We start from the raw sequence: 16,731 nt of genomic DNA, 5'->3' as shown, positions 1-16,731 counted from the left end.
CCAGGAGCCGGCCTGTGCACAGCTGCCTCCTCCCCCGCTCCCCCTCCCCCCCCATCTCTGCTCCCCCTTCCTGCCCACCCTGCCCACCTCCACCCCTCGAGGCTCCCCACCCAAACAGCTCAACGCTTCCATTTGCCGCAGTGGTTGTGCGTCGACCTCTGAACCAGGAGGTCACGGTTTGATTCCCGGTCAGGGCACAGGCCCGGGTTGTGGCTCGATCCCCAGCAAGGGGCATGCAGGAGGCAGCCGATCCATGATTCTCTCTCATCATCGATGCTTCTCTCTCTCTCTCCCTCTCTCCCTTCCTCTCTGAAATCAATAAAAACATATTGTTTTTAAAAAGGCAGTAAGGAGAGAGGGAAGAATGAAGGAAGGAGGAGCGAAAGAGAGAGAGAAACTGGGGCAGGGTGGGGGCAGGGCGCAGAGGGGAAGGAAGCGGGTCCTGGAGGCCCAGCCAAGGGCATTATTGATTCAGGACTTAGAAACTGCTTAGCGAGGGGAAGGCGCCCTGCTCTTTAAAAGCTTGTGCGAAGCGTCCGCGAGGCACAGCGGCTTCCCAAGGAGGCCTGCTCTGCTGACATAAATATTTTATCAGGGAGGAAAGACGCCGCGCTCGCAGGGTTTAAATGCTGGGGTGGAGGTGGGGCGGGCGGGCGGGGGCAGGGCAGAGGGGCCCCCTGGGCTCTGGCCGGAGCACTCAGGGTGGCTGCCGGTCCCCAGGCCCCTGGGCCTGTGCAGACCGGCCCCCCCGCACCCCTCCCCACGCTTGGCTTTCTCACTAAACAGCAGAACAATGGGGTTTCCTGGGTCCTGAAGGAGGCCCAGGACTGACACCCCTGGAAGGGGAGGGTCCAAGAAGGGGTGAGGCTGAAGCTTGACTCCCTTTGCCTCTGTCCACCCGCTGCTCGCCACCCCCAGGCACCCCTCAGTGACCCGGCACTTGGACCCGCGTGCGAGTGTTGACCGTTCTGCTGGGACCACCGGAGACGTCATTCATGCTGGGCCTGGGGATGGCAGGGATGTTCCGGAGGGCTCCCTGGGGGAGGTGAGCTCTCAGCAGGCAAGCTCAGGAGGCCAGGAGGGCGGGAGTGGACAGGTGGAGAGGACCGGCCATGCTGTGAGGAGTCCCTGCGTCCAGAGACCACACAGAGGGCCAGGCCAGACACGCAATAAGCTACAGGGAGAGAGGGGTTTGTGCTGTGGCGGGCAAGGGCACAGGAGACCGGCCCGGGGAGAGGCCTGGGGCAGCGGCAGACTTGACATTTAGCAGCTGCAGGAAGGCCGGCCCCGGGCCAGCCAGCCTCCTTCCAGGAAGAGGTTAGGAATCTGGGGACAGAGGGAGCCAGGCCCCACGGCCCCCAGGTGGGGGCCAGGGCCAGGATGGAGTGCCTGAGAATGGAGCGCCTCCACTCAGAGGAAGGGAGGGTTCCGAGCGCAAACCCTCCCCTCTGGTCTTCCGATTTCAGAGCAACAACACGCTGCAGGCTGGGAGGGGCTGGTGCTTCCCAGGAAGACCCAGGCGGCTCTCAGGCCCGGCTGTGCCCGGACCGCCCGGGAGCCTAATAGATGCCGAAGCCCAGCCCACCCGACCCTGCAGCAGCCTCGGGGGCTCCGCTGTGCAGCCCCCTGAGCACCCCTCACTGAGCACTAGTCCCAGCTGCCCCAGGGCCCCGAAGGAAGACAGCCACACAATCAACCCCTTTCCTACTAAGGAGACACCCCGTACAGAGTTCTCACGTGAGACTCACCTGGGGGCGCCCCGGGCCAACCACACGGACCCCCAGGGACAGGCCCGGTCCTGGGCATCGAGCTGACTACGGCTTCCTGGGGGCCTCCATGGGCAGCAAGGTCCCCGGCCTCCAGGACCTGCGATGGGACAGTCTCCATCTTGGGTGGCACCTGGCCCCCCAGCCCTTCCCTACCCTCCTGGTTCCCAGGCCCGTCCCCTAGGCTGAGTGGCAGCCACATCCCTGGGGCCCCAAGTGGGAGGGGGCCTGCCCGTGCCAGGCAGACACCGCCCCTTCTCCCCCCCCCTCCCTCCCTCCCTCCCTCCCACCGCTCGCTCCGTTCTATCTTTAGGTCCATTACTGTCCACTGTTGGTGTGTCTCCCCCTCCCCCCTCCTTCCCCAGAAAAGCAGACCAGGTTCCCCCAGGCCCAGCGGCCTCCCCTGCAGCTGGTACGTGGGAGCAGACACGTGGCCAGATGGACGTGAGAGAAGTGGCCCAGCCGTGTCCCTGAGGGCAGAGGGGGCGGCGAAGCCAGCGGCACCCCTTCCCGCCCTCCCTCCTGCGGCAGGACGTGCGGGGAGGAAGTATGCTCACCCAGCACCAACGGTCACGCGCGCGCGTGCGCGCGCGCGCACACACACACACACACACACACACAACAGCCTGTCTGCTGGGCGTTTTCTGACGCTCAGAGTGTCACCTGCAGCCTGGTTAGGAGGGGGCTGGGCCTGGGCAGCCTGGGATGCTGGTGCCAGGCTCCTCTACTTGGAAGCTGTGTGCCTTTGGGCAAGTGGCTTAGCCTCTCTGAACCTCGGGTTCCTCACATTCAAGTGGGTATAGCTACGGGATCTACCACATGTGTTAACACCTGTGAGGGTTCAATGAGCTGGTTAGGTCCAGGGCTCGGCATACAGTAGGCACTCAATAAATGGAAGCGGGTGCTGGTCGGAGGAGGAAGAGGAAGGCGTGGCATCGAGGAAATCCTGACTGCCCTGGCCGGTTTGGCTCAGTGGATAGAGCGTTGGTCCTTGGAATGAAGGGTCCCAGGTTCGATTCCGGTCAAGGGCATGCACCACGGTTGCGGGCTCCGTCCCTGGCCCCGTGAGGGCACCTGGAGGGAGTCACCCAATCGATGTGTCTCTCACGTCGATGTTTCTCTCCCCACCCCCTCCACTCTCTCTAAAAACCAATGGAAAAACATCCTCGGGTGAGGAGTAACAAAAAAATTAATTTAAAGAATAAGAGCAAATCCTCAGACAATAATGGGCCAATCAGCTATGAGAAGACAAAACAGGGATTTTCCTGAGCTCCGGAGGGGCCGGAGGGGCCCACAGGTGAGCTTGGGTTGAGCTGGGGAGCCCTGCAAGTGTGTGCAATTCTGTGCTGTACATATGTACATGTATGTGTATGTGTGCATGTGTATACATGTGCAGGTATGCCTGTGTGTGTATATGTGTGTGAGTGCTCATCGTTCTAGGAAAAGCACACAGATTCTCAAAAGGGCTGTGACCCCCGAAGGTGGAGCCCTGCTCAGTGTGTGGGGGGGGTGTCGCTGCAGATGTGGGGTTGCTCTCCTGCCTTTGTCCAGGTCTCCGGGCGCCCGGAGTCATGCTCCCCCCCCCCCCCCCCCCCCCCCCCCCCCCCCCCCCCCCCCCGCTCTCCCAGAGCCTGAAAGCCCGAAGGCCGGGAATGCCGGGGCCGCGCCGGGAATGCCGGGGCTGGAAGGGTGACTACTCAGACCCCAGTCACAGCTGGAAACCTATATCCCAAAGTGGGGGGGGGGGGAGGGGGGGAGACACCGCGGCCACCAGCTCCTGGCAGCCCATCCAGTGGGGAGCCTGGTCCCCAGAGCCAGCCCCAGCCCATGCCAGCCCCGGCGCTGTGGGCAGGGTTTGGCTGGCACCAGGTTCGGGACAGGGACGGGGACGGGGACAGCAGCCCTTTGCTCAGCTGCTTCTCCTGCTGCTGCCACCGCCTTGGGCTGTCTCTTGACTCCGCAGGGGGAGGGCCCATCCGGGAACCCACAGTCCCGGGAGGGCACCCACCTCCTGTGGGAGCGGCTCCCCGCGCCCCGGCTCTCACTGGCCTCCTGTTCACCTTCACCGACACCGGCCGCTGGTCGTGTTTCATTTCCTTTCATTTCCCTGGTCGATGCTTGGAGTCAAGTGGACAAATGACTCGGGCAGCAGGAGGGAGCTGGAATGAGGGACTGCGGGGTCCCCACGGTCCCCAAGCACCAGGACAAACTGCGGGGGGGGGGGGGGGATCCAGGCCTTGGGACCCGTCCCTTTCCCAGGAGGGGGAGCGCTAGCAGCCCGGGCTGAGATCTGGACGGACCCGTTTAATTCCTTTCCACGGAGACCCTGAGAGGAGGTGACCGCTCTGTCGTTGCACCCCGAGATCATGGGTCCCCTCTACCCCACACTCAGGACAGCCAAGGGGCCTGTGTGCTATAGAACGGGGGCGGGGGGGGGGGGTCGAGGCCCTGGAGACAGGCCCTGGCGGTGTCGCTGCTGCAAACCTGGGTGACTCCCTCCCCGCTGAGCGCCGCCCGTCCTGTCACCTGCCTGGTGCTGTGGGGGACACGCTGCTCAGAAGAGCTTCCCGGGTGCAGCCCTGCGCGATGCGTGTGAAGACACACCAGACCCCCGCAAGCGCTGGTGTACCCCCTGGACCCCACTCCCTGCGGCTCCTGGCGGAGGGCTGGGGCCGGACCTGCATGCACCCACAGCTGCCATGGGGGGGAGGGCATCGCGGGCGCTGACTGTGCAGGGACCCTTAACGCTCGGCCGCCCTCCCGCCGCTCAGCACGGGCACGGCAGGGAGAACCGGTGTGCGGGGCTGGGGGCTGGGGGCTCGGGTCAGCTCTGAGCAGTGCCCGGCAGAGGCCTGCGCACAGGCTGAGCTCAGGTGAGCAAACTGCGTAGCCTGTGGCCACACCGCCCCGAAGGCGGCTTTCAGACCGCACCCCGCTTCCCCCCAAGTGCCCCTGTGAGGGTGCAAGGGCCTCGTCCCCAGGCTCCAGTCCACTCTTTCGTTTTGTTGTTGTTTTGGGTTTTTTAAAAAATATTTTTAATGATTTCAGAGAGGAAGGGAGAGAGAGAGAGAGAGAGAGAGAGAGAGAGAGAGAGAGAGAGAGAGAGAGAAACATCAATGATGAGAGAGAATCGACTGGCTGCCTCCTGCACGTCTCCTACTGGGAATTGAGCCCTGGCATGTGCCCTTGACCGGAATCGAACCCGGGACCCTTTGGTCCGCAGGCCGGTGCTCTATCCACTGAGCCACACCGGCCAGGGCAAGGCCACTCTTTTGAAAGAATGCGAGCCATGGGCCACGGCTGAAACTCCTGGGCCTGGCGGCCCACGCCGTCACGGCATCCTGCTGGGCCGAAGCTTCCCCGCGCAGGAAACGGGCAGTGAGGTTCACGGTGGTTTCGTATTGTGCTCCCAGGAGCCCTCGGACTGCCCGGGGAGGGGCAGGGGACCCGGCCGCCCTGGTCCAGGCACCATTGTCCCCTGGGCAGTGAGTTCCAATGGGAGGGACACAGTTCACTCTGGTCTTAGCTGATCCCTGAGGCCCTTCCAACTGCACTACTTGGGATGAGGGACCCCTACCATCAGCACCAATTTATCACCCACTCCGTCCAAGCGCCACGGGGGGGGGGGGGGGGGGGCACCTGGCGTTCTGGTGAGCGTGGGAGAGGAGACATTCAGAGACCAGAGAGAGGTCACAGGTCACGGCGTCTTCTCCCCAGCAACCCTCCTTGAAGACAATCCAAGTTAGCATCCCAACCAGAAAGATATGTTAGTAAAAAGAGGGAGGGAGGCGGGGGAGCAGCTGGGCTTTCCCGTCCTGGGGGGGGGGGGGGGGGCGTGGCTTAGCGGTTAAATGACTAGGGTCTGCATCTGAGCCTGGACTCTGCCACTCAGTACTGGAGTCTCAGTTTTGTCATCTGTGCAATGGGGACAATAGAGAAAACCAGTTTCTGCCATGCAGCATCTTTAAGAGGGCTGCACCTGGCAGGCTCAGTGCCTGTGGGGAATACATGCTGCGAGTCCAGAAATACCCCTCACACCTACGGCCAATTGGTTTTCAAGAAGGGTGCCAAGGACAGTCGATGAAAAGAACAGTTTCTTCAACCAACGGTGCCGGGAGAACGGGGTATCCACATGCAAAAGAAAGAAGTCGGACGCTTCTCTTACACCATGTACAAAACTTAACTAAAAATGGGTCAGAACCTAAACATCAGAGCTAAAACTATAGAAGTCTTAGAAGAAAACAGAGGGCAAACACGTACAACCTTGGATTTTGAGGTGGTTTCCTGGGTGTGTCAACAAAAGGAGGAAATGGATAAATTAGACTTGATTAAAATAAAACTTTTTGTGTATCGAAGGACACAATCAGAGAGCAGATTGTTTGTAGAATGGGGGAAACGTTTTCAAATCATGTCTGACAAGAGCCTAGCATCCGGATTATATAAAGAACATGTTCAACTCAACAACAACAGACAAACAACTCAACTTAAAAATGGGCAAAGGACTAGAACAGACAGTGCTTCAACGATGAACAAATGCCAATAGCACCCGACGCCCAGCATCCTGGGTCATCAGGGAAACGCAGACCAAAACCACCAGGAGGCCCACTTCACAGCCACGGGGTGACCGTAATAAACAACCCGTGTTGGCGAGGCTGTGGAGAAAGCAGAACCTTTGTGCAGTGCTGGCGGGGACGTAAAGGGTGCAGCCACCGAGGGAAACAGTCTGGGGTTCCTCACAAACTTAAATATAAAATTACCACGCGACCCAGCCGCCCCACGCCTCGCTGCTAGTATGCACCCAAGAGAAATGGGAACATACGTCCACGAAAACACCTGTCCACAAACGTCCATAACAATCCTATATATAAAGAGGTGATATGCAAATTGACCCTCACATCCTCACAAGATGGCCATCCCCAGGTTGTCACAAGATGGCCGACAGGGAAGGGCAGTTGGGGGCGACCAGGTCTGCAAGGGAGGGCAGTTGGGGGCGACCAGGTCTGCAAGGGAGGGCAGTTGGGGGCAACCAGGCCTGCACGGGAGGGCAGTTGGGGGGACCAGGCCTGCACGGGAGGGCAGTTGGGGGCAACCAGGCCTGCACGGGAGGGCAGTTGGGGGCAACCAGGCCTGCAGGGGAGGGCAGTTGGGGGGGACCAGGCCTGCAGGGGAGCAGTTAGGTGTTAATCAGGTCTGCAGGGGAGCGGTTAGGGGGTGATCAGGCTGGCAGGCAGAAGCGGGTTAGGGGCAATCAGGCAGGCGGGCAGGTGAATGGTTAGGCGCCAGCAGTCCCATATTGTGAGAGGGTGCAGGCTGGGCTGAGGGACACCCCCCCACACCCAGTGCACTAATTTTGTGCACCGGGCTTCTAGTATTATTTATAATAGCCCAAAAAGTGGAAACAACCCGAATGTCCATCACCTGATGAGTGGGTGAACAGCTGTGGTAGCTGGTGCAGGAATATTACCCAGCCACGAAAAGGGGTGGGTGCTGACACCTGCTCCAGGGGTGAACCTCGAAAACAACATGCGAGTGAAGGGAGCCAGACGCCTAAGTCACACGTTGTGTGATCCCACTTACAGGAGACATCTAGAAGAGGCAGAAGTACCCATGGGCAGAGAGCAGACGGGAAGCCAGGGCTGGAGGAGGCAGGAGTGGGGAGGGACCGCTCACGGGGGTGGGGTTTCCTTTGGGGGGATGGGAACGTTCTGGAACTGGACAGAGGCGGTGGCCGCACAGCCCTGTGAATGTGCTAAATGCCACGTTACTGTTCACTTACAAATGCACAAAAAAGGCACATTTTATGTTATATGTACTTAACAGCAATGACATTTTTAAGTGGTTAATGTCATGTTATGTCAATTTCATCTCAATTTAAAAATGAAAGAAAAAAAATTTTAAATGCCTTCATCACAAAAATAATATTTTTAAACTATGTGTGGTGGTGGAGGCTAGCTAAACTGATTGTGGTGATCCTTTCACAATATATACATGTATCAAAACATTATGTTGAACACTTAAAACGAATACAATGTTACATGTAAACTATCAATTAGAAAAATAAGTGAGTGCATTTGTGCTGTGGCATTATATGTTAGCACTTGGCTTGCTTTTCTGTGTTTGGATGTTCATTTACGAGAAGACTCTGATAAAGGAATTTGAACTTGAAAAAGAAGCCTAGCGCTGTGCTGGGCACGGGATACACCGGGTTCGCCTCGCTCTGCACTGGGGTCCCCTATGTGGTCTATTTGTGAGCAAGGCTAACCCTCAAATCCCAGAACGTATCTGGCCATCACTCAGGATCCGGTGAGTCTAGCCAAACCCCAGGGTTGCACAGTTGAGAAAACCCGAGGCTGGGAGGCTCGGCCTGGCGTCCCAGCGGCAAGGAGGCTGCCGGGGCCCGGAGCTGCGGGCACCCGGCCCGCGCTCACTCTGCTCTAACACGCCGCCCCCCGCCAGCAGTTGGCGTGTGCTCAGGGAACGAGAAACACATTTTCATATATTTCAGCAAATCTGCTGCTGATGAAAAACAAATCAGAACCCGCAAACCAAAGCCCCACGGAACCGGTGTCTGCCTCGCCTGCCATTTCCCACTTTCTGGGCCTCCTCCTGGGCCACAGGGGCCCGGCACGGTCCCAGCCAGGAGCGCCTGGGCCAGGGGCTGCGTGATGGGGACAGAGCCGGCAGCCACAGCCTGTTCAGGGGCGCCGACGTTTGGGGGGTGAAGGCGAGAGGTGCAGCTTGGAGCGGCCCTTTGAGCCTGCCCAGCTCTGTGCCCGCCTGGGGCTCGGGTCTTCCAGGCCCCAGCCTGCCCGCAGGTCCCTCCTCCCCTCCCTGCTGCCACACCCTTGGCCTAACCCCCAGGCCCTAGAGATTGGCTATGAGCCCACAGAGGAAGGCTGACCCATTTGGGGGCTTTGGGAAGCCTCAGTTTGTTCATCCATCAAATGGCACAGTAACATCCCCGCCCCCACAGGCATATGGGGACTAGGGGCTGGGAGGACTTCGAGGGACTGAGCAGGTGAGTGGCTTGTCCCCGTCATCCATGTGCTCTCCCTCACACCACTTCTCCTGCCCTCACCATCGCTCCTCTAACCCTCCCAGCCCCTCAAGGCCAGAGCCCCCCAGGCCACCCCGCTGCCCAGCCCTGGACCACAGCCCACGCGACTGTCCCCCACGGGACACAGTTGTCCGTCAGGACCGTCCTCAGTCTGTATTTTCTGCTTTTTCTTCTCCTTTTGTCTTTCAAGCTAAATCCTAGGATGGAAAATAAATCCCCTTCTTGGAACATTCATTTGGTGCCAGGCCCCCAGCTGAGCCTTTACATGCTTGTCTCATCTCATTTGCACAAGCCGCCTTCCACCTGTCCAGCATCAGCCCCATTTTCAGACGAGCAAACGGAGGCTCAGAGCCACAGGGACTTATCCGAGCGCCACACCCAGAGGGCGGAAGAAGGATGAGCCCCGTTTGCTGCACCCCAAGTCCCAAGTCCTCGTCCACCGGGGGTGCAGCCCGCCTGCCTGTCCCTCGCCCACCCCCTCCCTCGTCACCTGTGGGGGCTGAGGCAGGCCGAGAAGATACACGCTCTAGAGGAGACAGTGCAAACACACTAGCAGTCAGGGCTGGGGAGGTAGACAAAGGAAGCAGAGCCTGCGGAAGGTGGGGCTACTTTAACCGGAAAGTTCTAGGGCCTCTAAGTCTGGCTCTCTTTGGAAAGATGCCCCTCCAGGCCCTTTCCCTCCCTGCCCCACCCTACCCCTTGCTCCAGTTGCACTGCCCCCTACCCTCCCCGCAGGGGGTCTGGACCCAAACCCACTCTCTTAAGAAAAGGGGCAAGGATCTCGCTCATGTGGCCCCAGACCTCTCAGGCACCTGTCTGCTGCTGGGGGAGGAGACGACCCCGCACAATGAGATGTCACGCATGGAACTATTCTTGTCCTGCGCTGGGCCTGCCTCTGGCGATTCAAGAGACTGAGTGGCTCTAACTGAGGGTTGGGCAAAGCTCAGGTTCTACAGTTACTTCCTGCTGCAGGAGGCAGCTGTGCAGACTCCTGGTGTCATCTGATCACAGCGCCCACAGAGCAGGGGCTCTGGTGCAGAGAAGCAGACTCAGCTCTGATCTCTCCTCCTCCGAGAAGCCTTCCTGGGTTACACCGCCCTTCTACCCACCCATCCATTCGTTCAGGAAGCGCTGACTGAGCACTGACTGAGCCAAGAGGGAGGGATGCAAAGCTGAACCCTGCCTTTGAGGAGCTCGCAATCCAGGAAGGAAGCAAACAGCAGGAGTATAATAACTCACGTGAACTGAGCATCTACTACGTGCCGGGCGCTGCTCGTGACAGTCCGGTATGTGTATTCTATTAATAGCTCCGATTTGAGGAAATAAGGCTCAGGGAGGTTAGCCTCATGTCAAAGGTCACACAGCACGGGATGCTAACCTCTACCTCTCTGCCCTCGGGGCCTAAACTCTGACCCAATGGGCCGCCTCCGTGAGAACAGTGACGGGGCGGTGCCCAGGTGGGGATGCGCTCACCCACCTGCGATGGGGGTCAGGAAGCCTCCGGGCGCAGGTGATGCAGGTACACGGGGAAGCCTCGGAAGCGCGGAAGCAACGGAAGGCGCGGAGGTGAAGGAGACAGGCCAGGAGGGGGAGGGGTGGGAGGGCCGGGGGGAGCCGGGCTGGCCGTGTCTCTAACGTCCGTTGCGTGTCTCTTGTTGCTGACTTGGATTTGCAAGAGTTATCTCACTCTTCCTCCCCACTGTGCCTGGCGTGAGGTCAGACCTCAGGTCTAGGACTGGAGAGGGGCGCCGGAGGGAGGGTGGGAGGGAGGGAGGCTGGGAGGGTGTCCCCCACTCTCCTCTGTGGGCTTGGGCCAGGGTGAGAGCGGGGAGGGGCTGGTCGCCTCGGAAACACTTTCTGAACGTGGAGGTCGGCAGGAGGTGGGGCACTGTGACCTTGGTGCCACGTGGTGTTCAATGTCACGCTGGGGAGGGACGTGAGGCCGCCAAGGCCCACCTGCCCCCTGCATTAACCAGCTGAGCAGACCCCCCCGGGGAAGGATGAGGGCCATTTGCTCTGCATCTGGGTAAACTGAGGCAACGAGAAGGGAAAGCAGGTGTTGAGGAAGGTGTGTGTTTAGAGATGTGCTGTCACGGCCTCCCCATCTACCAGACCAGGCCCCCGTGTGCTCGCGCCCCCTAAACGCTGTGCACGGCCCATCCGTGTCCCCACGGAGGAAGCAGGGTTGTCAAGATTGGGTGAATGAGCCGGCCGGCGGGGCGCAGCGGTTGGTTGAGCATTGACCCAGGAACCAGGAGGTCACGGTTCGATTCCCGGTCAGGGCACCTGCCTGGGTTGGGGGCTTGATCCCCAGTAGGGGGCGTGCAGGAGGCAGCCGACTGATGTTTCTCTCATCCGTGTTTCTATCTCTCCCTCTCCCTTCCTCTCTGACATCAATAGAAACAGACAAAAGCCTGGCTAGATGGTAGTAGGAAGCCTCACACGGGAACAGAGCGTTTGCCCTCGACGCGCAGGAGGTGTTCTGAGAGAGGAGGTTGGTGGGTAGGCGTGCAGCCACCACTGTCCCTCATCACAGATGGGGAAACTGAGGCTCTGACAGTTTACAGACTTGCCCCCAGGTCACCACGCCCGAGTGGAGTGGCAAAGCCGGGATGCGGGCTCAGGTCTTCAGATTCCAGGCCTATGGCTGGGGTATCAGGCCTCCTCTCTCTGGAACCTTCTACCTGTCTCCAGCATCCAGGGGTCTCAGCTCCCGGCTCCGTCCGCTCACTCCCGGGGCCCCTGCACTCTGTGCGTTTCTCCCTCAGCAGCGACTGCCCCTTAACCCGAAAGACCCCCGGGAACGTCAGCCATCGGCGACACTGCCCGGCTAGGGAGGCAGCATTTCCAGGCCACGCCCTGCCTGCATCCGAGTCCCTGGCGAGCAGCTCCCGCTCAGCCCTGGGCGGGACCGGGCACTCTGCATGCCCAGCAAGGAGCGCCAGGCTGCTGGGCCCAGGACTACACTTGGGTAGCACGTGGGAGCTGTGGGGTCGCTGTGAGCGTCACCTGCCTGGTCTGTGGCTGATGCTATGCCCACCCCCCCCTTCCTCTCCATCTCTCTCCTGAAGCTCAGGGTTAGCTTTTGTCTCAAAGGCACACGGGAAGGGTTTCCTCCTTCCTTTCACGGCAGCTGCCACCTCTTGGGGAGCATGCTCCTCTTGCCCACTGCACCCCCCATCCCATCGGGGTCCGAGTGGCAGCCGCCCTCCAGGATTGAGAAGCCTCTCCTGGCTCCGCCTCCCCCGCCTCTCCTGGGCCCCACGGCCTCGCAGGCGGGCCCTCCGGCCGGGCCTGGGAATGAGGGCTGGGGGCGTCTCCTCTCCGGCAGCCCTCGTTAAAACCTTGGCCTTGCCCAAGAACCCTCGGCGGGCAGCGCACCCCTATTAATTCTCATTGTGCATTTAGAGCCAATAGGCTTCTATTTATTCATTTATCTTGGTCTTCCTTCTCCCGCCCCTCCTCACCGGGCTGGAATTTACAATTCAGTTCTCAGGTGGCTTTGCTGAAGGACAAAGCCTGGGGCGGAGAGGGTCTGCACCCTGAACCTTGAAAAGGGCAGCCGCCCCTGGCCTCCCCCCCCCCCCCCTTCACTCTCAGGGTGCTCTGGGGCTCTCATTCAGGGGTCTCAGCTCCCTGGTGGTTGGATGTTGGGACAGCCCAGCACCCGCTGCAGGAGGGTTGCCTGGGAATAAGGACCCACCTGGCCATGGCTAGGTTAAGGGGGCAGTGGGCCGCCTGGCTATCATTGGGGCGCCCCCTGGTGGCCGGTTAACAACACCTGCTGGGCTGGAGGAGTTGAAGCTGCCTGAGCCTCCAAGGCCAGCCTGCCGCTCGGACACTGGAAATCCTCAAGGCAGAAGTGAGGCAAAGAAGAAAAGGCAGGGATCCGCCAAGGGCATAACAACAACGATGGAAGCAAATAACAATACCGCACACGGAGCACCTACTCTGTGCCAGCACAGCACCCAGGGCACACGGGTGGGCTGTGTCCTTGCCCAGCACCATGGCACAGCAGGAGCCCTAAGCTGGGAGAGGGGAGACCCGGCCTCCTGGGGGGTGAGTTCCCAGCCGCCTCCCAGACCCAGTGACCTTGGCAGGATTTAGGCAACACCTCTAATCCCTGGGCTGGGATTAGGACGGCACGGGCGCCACAGCATCCGAGAGACAACAGGCCCTGCTCGGAGGAGCTGCAGTCAGCGAGGGTGTGGGGGGCTGAATCCATCTGGGTGGGACCCTCCTCCCTGCGGAAGCCAGGCCCCCGCCCAAGGCAGCCTGCCCTCCACCCTACACGGCAGCGTCCCCACCCTCCTGGGCTGCCCGTCTGTCACCAAAGACAGAGCCGCCGGCGCCTGGAACGCAGCAGCTACGTCCATCAGACCGGAGGCGAGACACTGAGGACCCACGAGGAGGGGGTGCTGAGCGCCCTTCTCCTCCCCTGCCTCCTCCCGGCACCCCAGGAGGAAAACAGGGGTCAGAAGCCTCTTCCCAAGCCCAGGGCTCAAGGGCAGCTGCCTGGGCTCGGGCTGCTCGGCATCAGGACTGGGGGGTGACCAGCCACGCTGGCAGCTGCGCTGGGCTCTCTGCGGAGGGCCGAGGTCCAGGGCCAAGGGCACCCCAGCCGCCTTGGCCAGGAGAGGCCTTGGACTTGCAGGTGATGGTCATCTCCTCTCCTCCAGGCCTTGACCACAAGCTGGTCCAGCGAATGACGACTGAGCTGCCTGCCCCTCCCCCCGCCAGCACATTAAGGAAATGATTAATATTTAAGAGAAGAAATACGGTTACGACTAATCCGAGAGGCAGAGGCTGACTCTGCCCAGGGAGTGTGCACAGAAGTCCTCACCTGAGCTGGGTGGGCAGCCAGCCTGGGGTGCGGACACGGGGCTGGGCTCCCCCCGGCCTTGCCCCTGACCTTCAGGGGCAGCCTCCTTGCCCGTCCCTGAGCCAGTGCCGCTCTGGGGTCCCCAGTGCCCTGATCCCCACAGACTCTCCAGCCCCAGCTCCCAGGCTTTCCGCCATTCCTCTCCCCCCAGCCCCGCTCAGCCGCTGCCCACAGTGACAGCTCATGACTTCACCACCGAGCAGGGACCTACCTGCCTGGGCTGACTGCCCTGGGAGAGGCCTGAAGCGTCCCCGGGGACTGAGGCCTCCTCGGGAGCCGGGCAGAGACGCCAGCTCAGTCCAGCCATAAACCTGGAGACCGGGAGGCCCTCCCCGCAGGGACACAGAGGCAGCACACGGCCTGAGGTTGAAGCTGAGCCCCTCCCGGGAGCTCCGCAGCCTGGCTGCGCTGCCCGGCCTCCTGCCAGGCACTGGGCCTCCAGAGCAAGCCCGGTGGGGAAGGCACTTCTCAGAAGGTGGTTCAGTTCAGTGACTTGGGGACCAGAATACTTCCTGGTGTGGGCCTCAGTTTCTCCATCTGTATGATGGGAATGGCAACAGCTAACATCTAGGGGGCACGTGCTCTGTGCCAGACACTAGCCTGAGCATTTCACACATACAAGTTAGCTCATGTATTCCTTACAATGACCGGAGTGTGCTATTAGCGTGCCCATTTCACAGATGGTGGCATAGAGGCCCAGAGATGCCACTGGTCCAGAGCCATCCCCCACAACTCCTACGTTGGGAGCAGGGAGTCAATCTGGCTGCGCTGAGGGAAGGACTCCACGAAATGATGCACGTCGAACTCCTAGCCCACGCACTCAGGGAGCCTGCGTAAATGACCCCTGCTATTATTACTGTTGTTGTTGGTAACATTACCTGAGCACTGACATATCCCGTGGCACATGGGGATGGAATTGAAAAGGGCACCAGCCACACTGTCCATGCTGGTCTGACCCCTCCTGCCTCCCTCTGCCCTTCCATCACCCCCCACTCCCCATCCCCCCCCCCCCCCACCCCCCCGCTGCAAAGTGCCAGCTGCGGGCGTGGCACGCCCTGGCCTGGCTACACTGTTTGCTGGATTGGATCAGGTGGGATAGGAGGCTGGGAGGCTGGAGGGACGAACAGAGGGAGGTCAGCAGGTAGCGTTGCTCACTCGCCCAGAATGCAGACTTCCTACCAGGGAGGCGGGGCTTGTCTGGTGGGTGGGGCTTGTCTGGTGGGCGGGGCACATCTGGGAGGCTGGGACTGTGACAAGGATGGTTTTCCCAAGAGAAGAGGATCCAGCGGTCCACTGGGCAAGAACTCCCCCTCCCCAGAGAATAAGTCACATGACCCCAGGGTGCTCAGGGCGGCCTTCTCTTGGGCACGTTTCCAAGGTGGGGCAGACTCCAAACTGCATTCAAGTCAACCTTTTGCCTCGGCCTCCCCCCCGCCCCCCACTCGGCTCACCCATTCCCGTCCCAGACGCCCTCCCATTGGCCCGAGCAAACAGAGCCCCAGCGGGCTGACTTACGTGGGAGCAGAACCTCTCAGGGGGGTCTCCGCACGTGATGCCCTTGGGCTCCACCTTCACCTTGACATAGTCCTTCAGGCGCATCACCTTGGGCTGGCAGGCGTAGAACTCCCAGGTGGGGCCCTCGTCCGAGGTCACCCAGGACTTGCAGATGTCATAGTCCCCGGAGGCCAGCGGGAGGCAGTGCAGGAGGAGAGCCAGCAGGCCCAGCATGGCGGCGCAGTCCGGGGGGTGCGGCCCAGAGGGGCCCTGGAGAGGCGGCGGCTGGGTCAGGCGGGACTCGAGGCCTCAGCATGGAAAGGCCGCATCTGCCAGGCGGTGGAGGCGGAGGTCCCGGGGCACGGCGCTGCCCGGCAGCAGCGAGGAACTTGCTTTCTCCAAAAGGCCGGGAGGAAACCTCAGAGCCAGCGTTTCTCAGACTGCTGATGGGCACATCAAACAGTTGCCCATAACTCGGAGTCCTCCTGACCTTGGCATTCCACCTCTCCCGCAGGGGAACCTGATCAACTCGGGCAGACTCTCCGATTGTGACAGTGGATGGAAATGGGATAGGGAGGCGATCCGCGGGGAGCTGGCATGGGGCCGGATCAGAGCGCCTTTAATTTCTGTCCTTCCAACCAGTCCTGGTCTTTAAAGGGCCCTTCATGTGTGATGTGCTCCCCACTCCTGCAAAACAGCCCTCTGGCCTGTGTGTAAAGATAAAATGAAATCAGGAGCTGGACGCGTGCGCTGGCAGCCTGGCCCTCTACGGGACTGGACTTGGCGTCTCAGACCCATAAAAGAGATTTCTTTTCATGTGAGTTGAAAGTGACAACGATTGTGCGGCTGGACTGGAACATAAAAAAGCGACTGAGGTGCTAACTGGGGGGAAGCTTATTTGGCTCTGCCTTGGTGGGGCCCGGCACTAATGGGGGCCGGCTGACCTTGGCCGGTAGCCATTGGCAACTTATTATGAAGTTGCTGGGACTTCAGCTCCATCCATGCGGGTACTCAGGGTCTGGCTTGTCTTTCATTGTAAGAGGGAAGGAGAGCTCATTAGCAACAACACCTGCAACAAATTAAAAGGAGGAGAAGGGGGGATAGCGATGTATAAGAACAAAAGCTCTCTGGCAAAATGTGCAAAAAATGAGGCTGCATTAGCGAGGCCTCCCGAGGAAACTGGGTTATTTTTATTAATATCGGAGTTGCACATTTGGAGGCTGGGCACATTATTAAAAAGGTGCTGTGCCTTCTCCTCCCTGGATGGGGGCGTTAGGCCAGCAGAGGTGCCCTTGCTTGGGGTCGGCGACTCCCTAAAACGTCCCCAGCAGCCGAGAATGAATGGTGGCTTTAGAATACCCTGACCGACAGGTCAAAAACGTCAACGCGGAGATGCGACTGTCCCCCTAGGCGCCGATGGGCTGTGCGTACAGGTAGCCCGCGGGCCAGGAGCGGCCAGCGGCGGGATGCACACCGCTCCGCGCTCGGAGGCGGGCGTTTCATTTCCCACGCTAAGACACGCGGGACGTGGA

General features: G+C 60.4%; 1 protein-coding gene across 2 annotated transcripts in view; it reads right to left on the bottom strand.

The window, feature by feature from the left end:
- Positions 1 to 16,145, bottom strand: part of NTNG2 (netrin G2) — a 46,870-nt gene extending 30,725 nt beyond the window's left edge. For both annotated transcript variants that reach the window (XM_054727591.1, XM_054727592.1), the window contains exon 1: positions 15,221 to 16,145. In XM_054727591.1, the coding sequence (XP_054583566.1) occupies positions 15,221 to 15,433 (213 nt within the window). In that variant the 5' untranslated portion in view covers positions 15,434 to 16,145. The remainder of the gene's footprint in view (positions 1 to 15,220) is intronic.
- Positions 16,146 to 16,731: the final 586 nt, after the last annotated feature.

This window comes from Eptesicus fuscus, chromosome 15 (genome assembly GCF_027574615.1).
Source record: "Eptesicus fuscus isolate TK198812 chromosome 15, DD_ASM_mEF_20220401, whole genome shotgun sequence".
NCBI classification, from domain to species: Eukaryota; Metazoa; Chordata; class Mammalia; order Chiroptera; family Vespertilionidae; genus Eptesicus; species Eptesicus fuscus.
The sequence above is the reverse complement of the archived record's forward strand: the minus strand, read 5'-3'. Positions and strand labels throughout refer to the sequence as shown.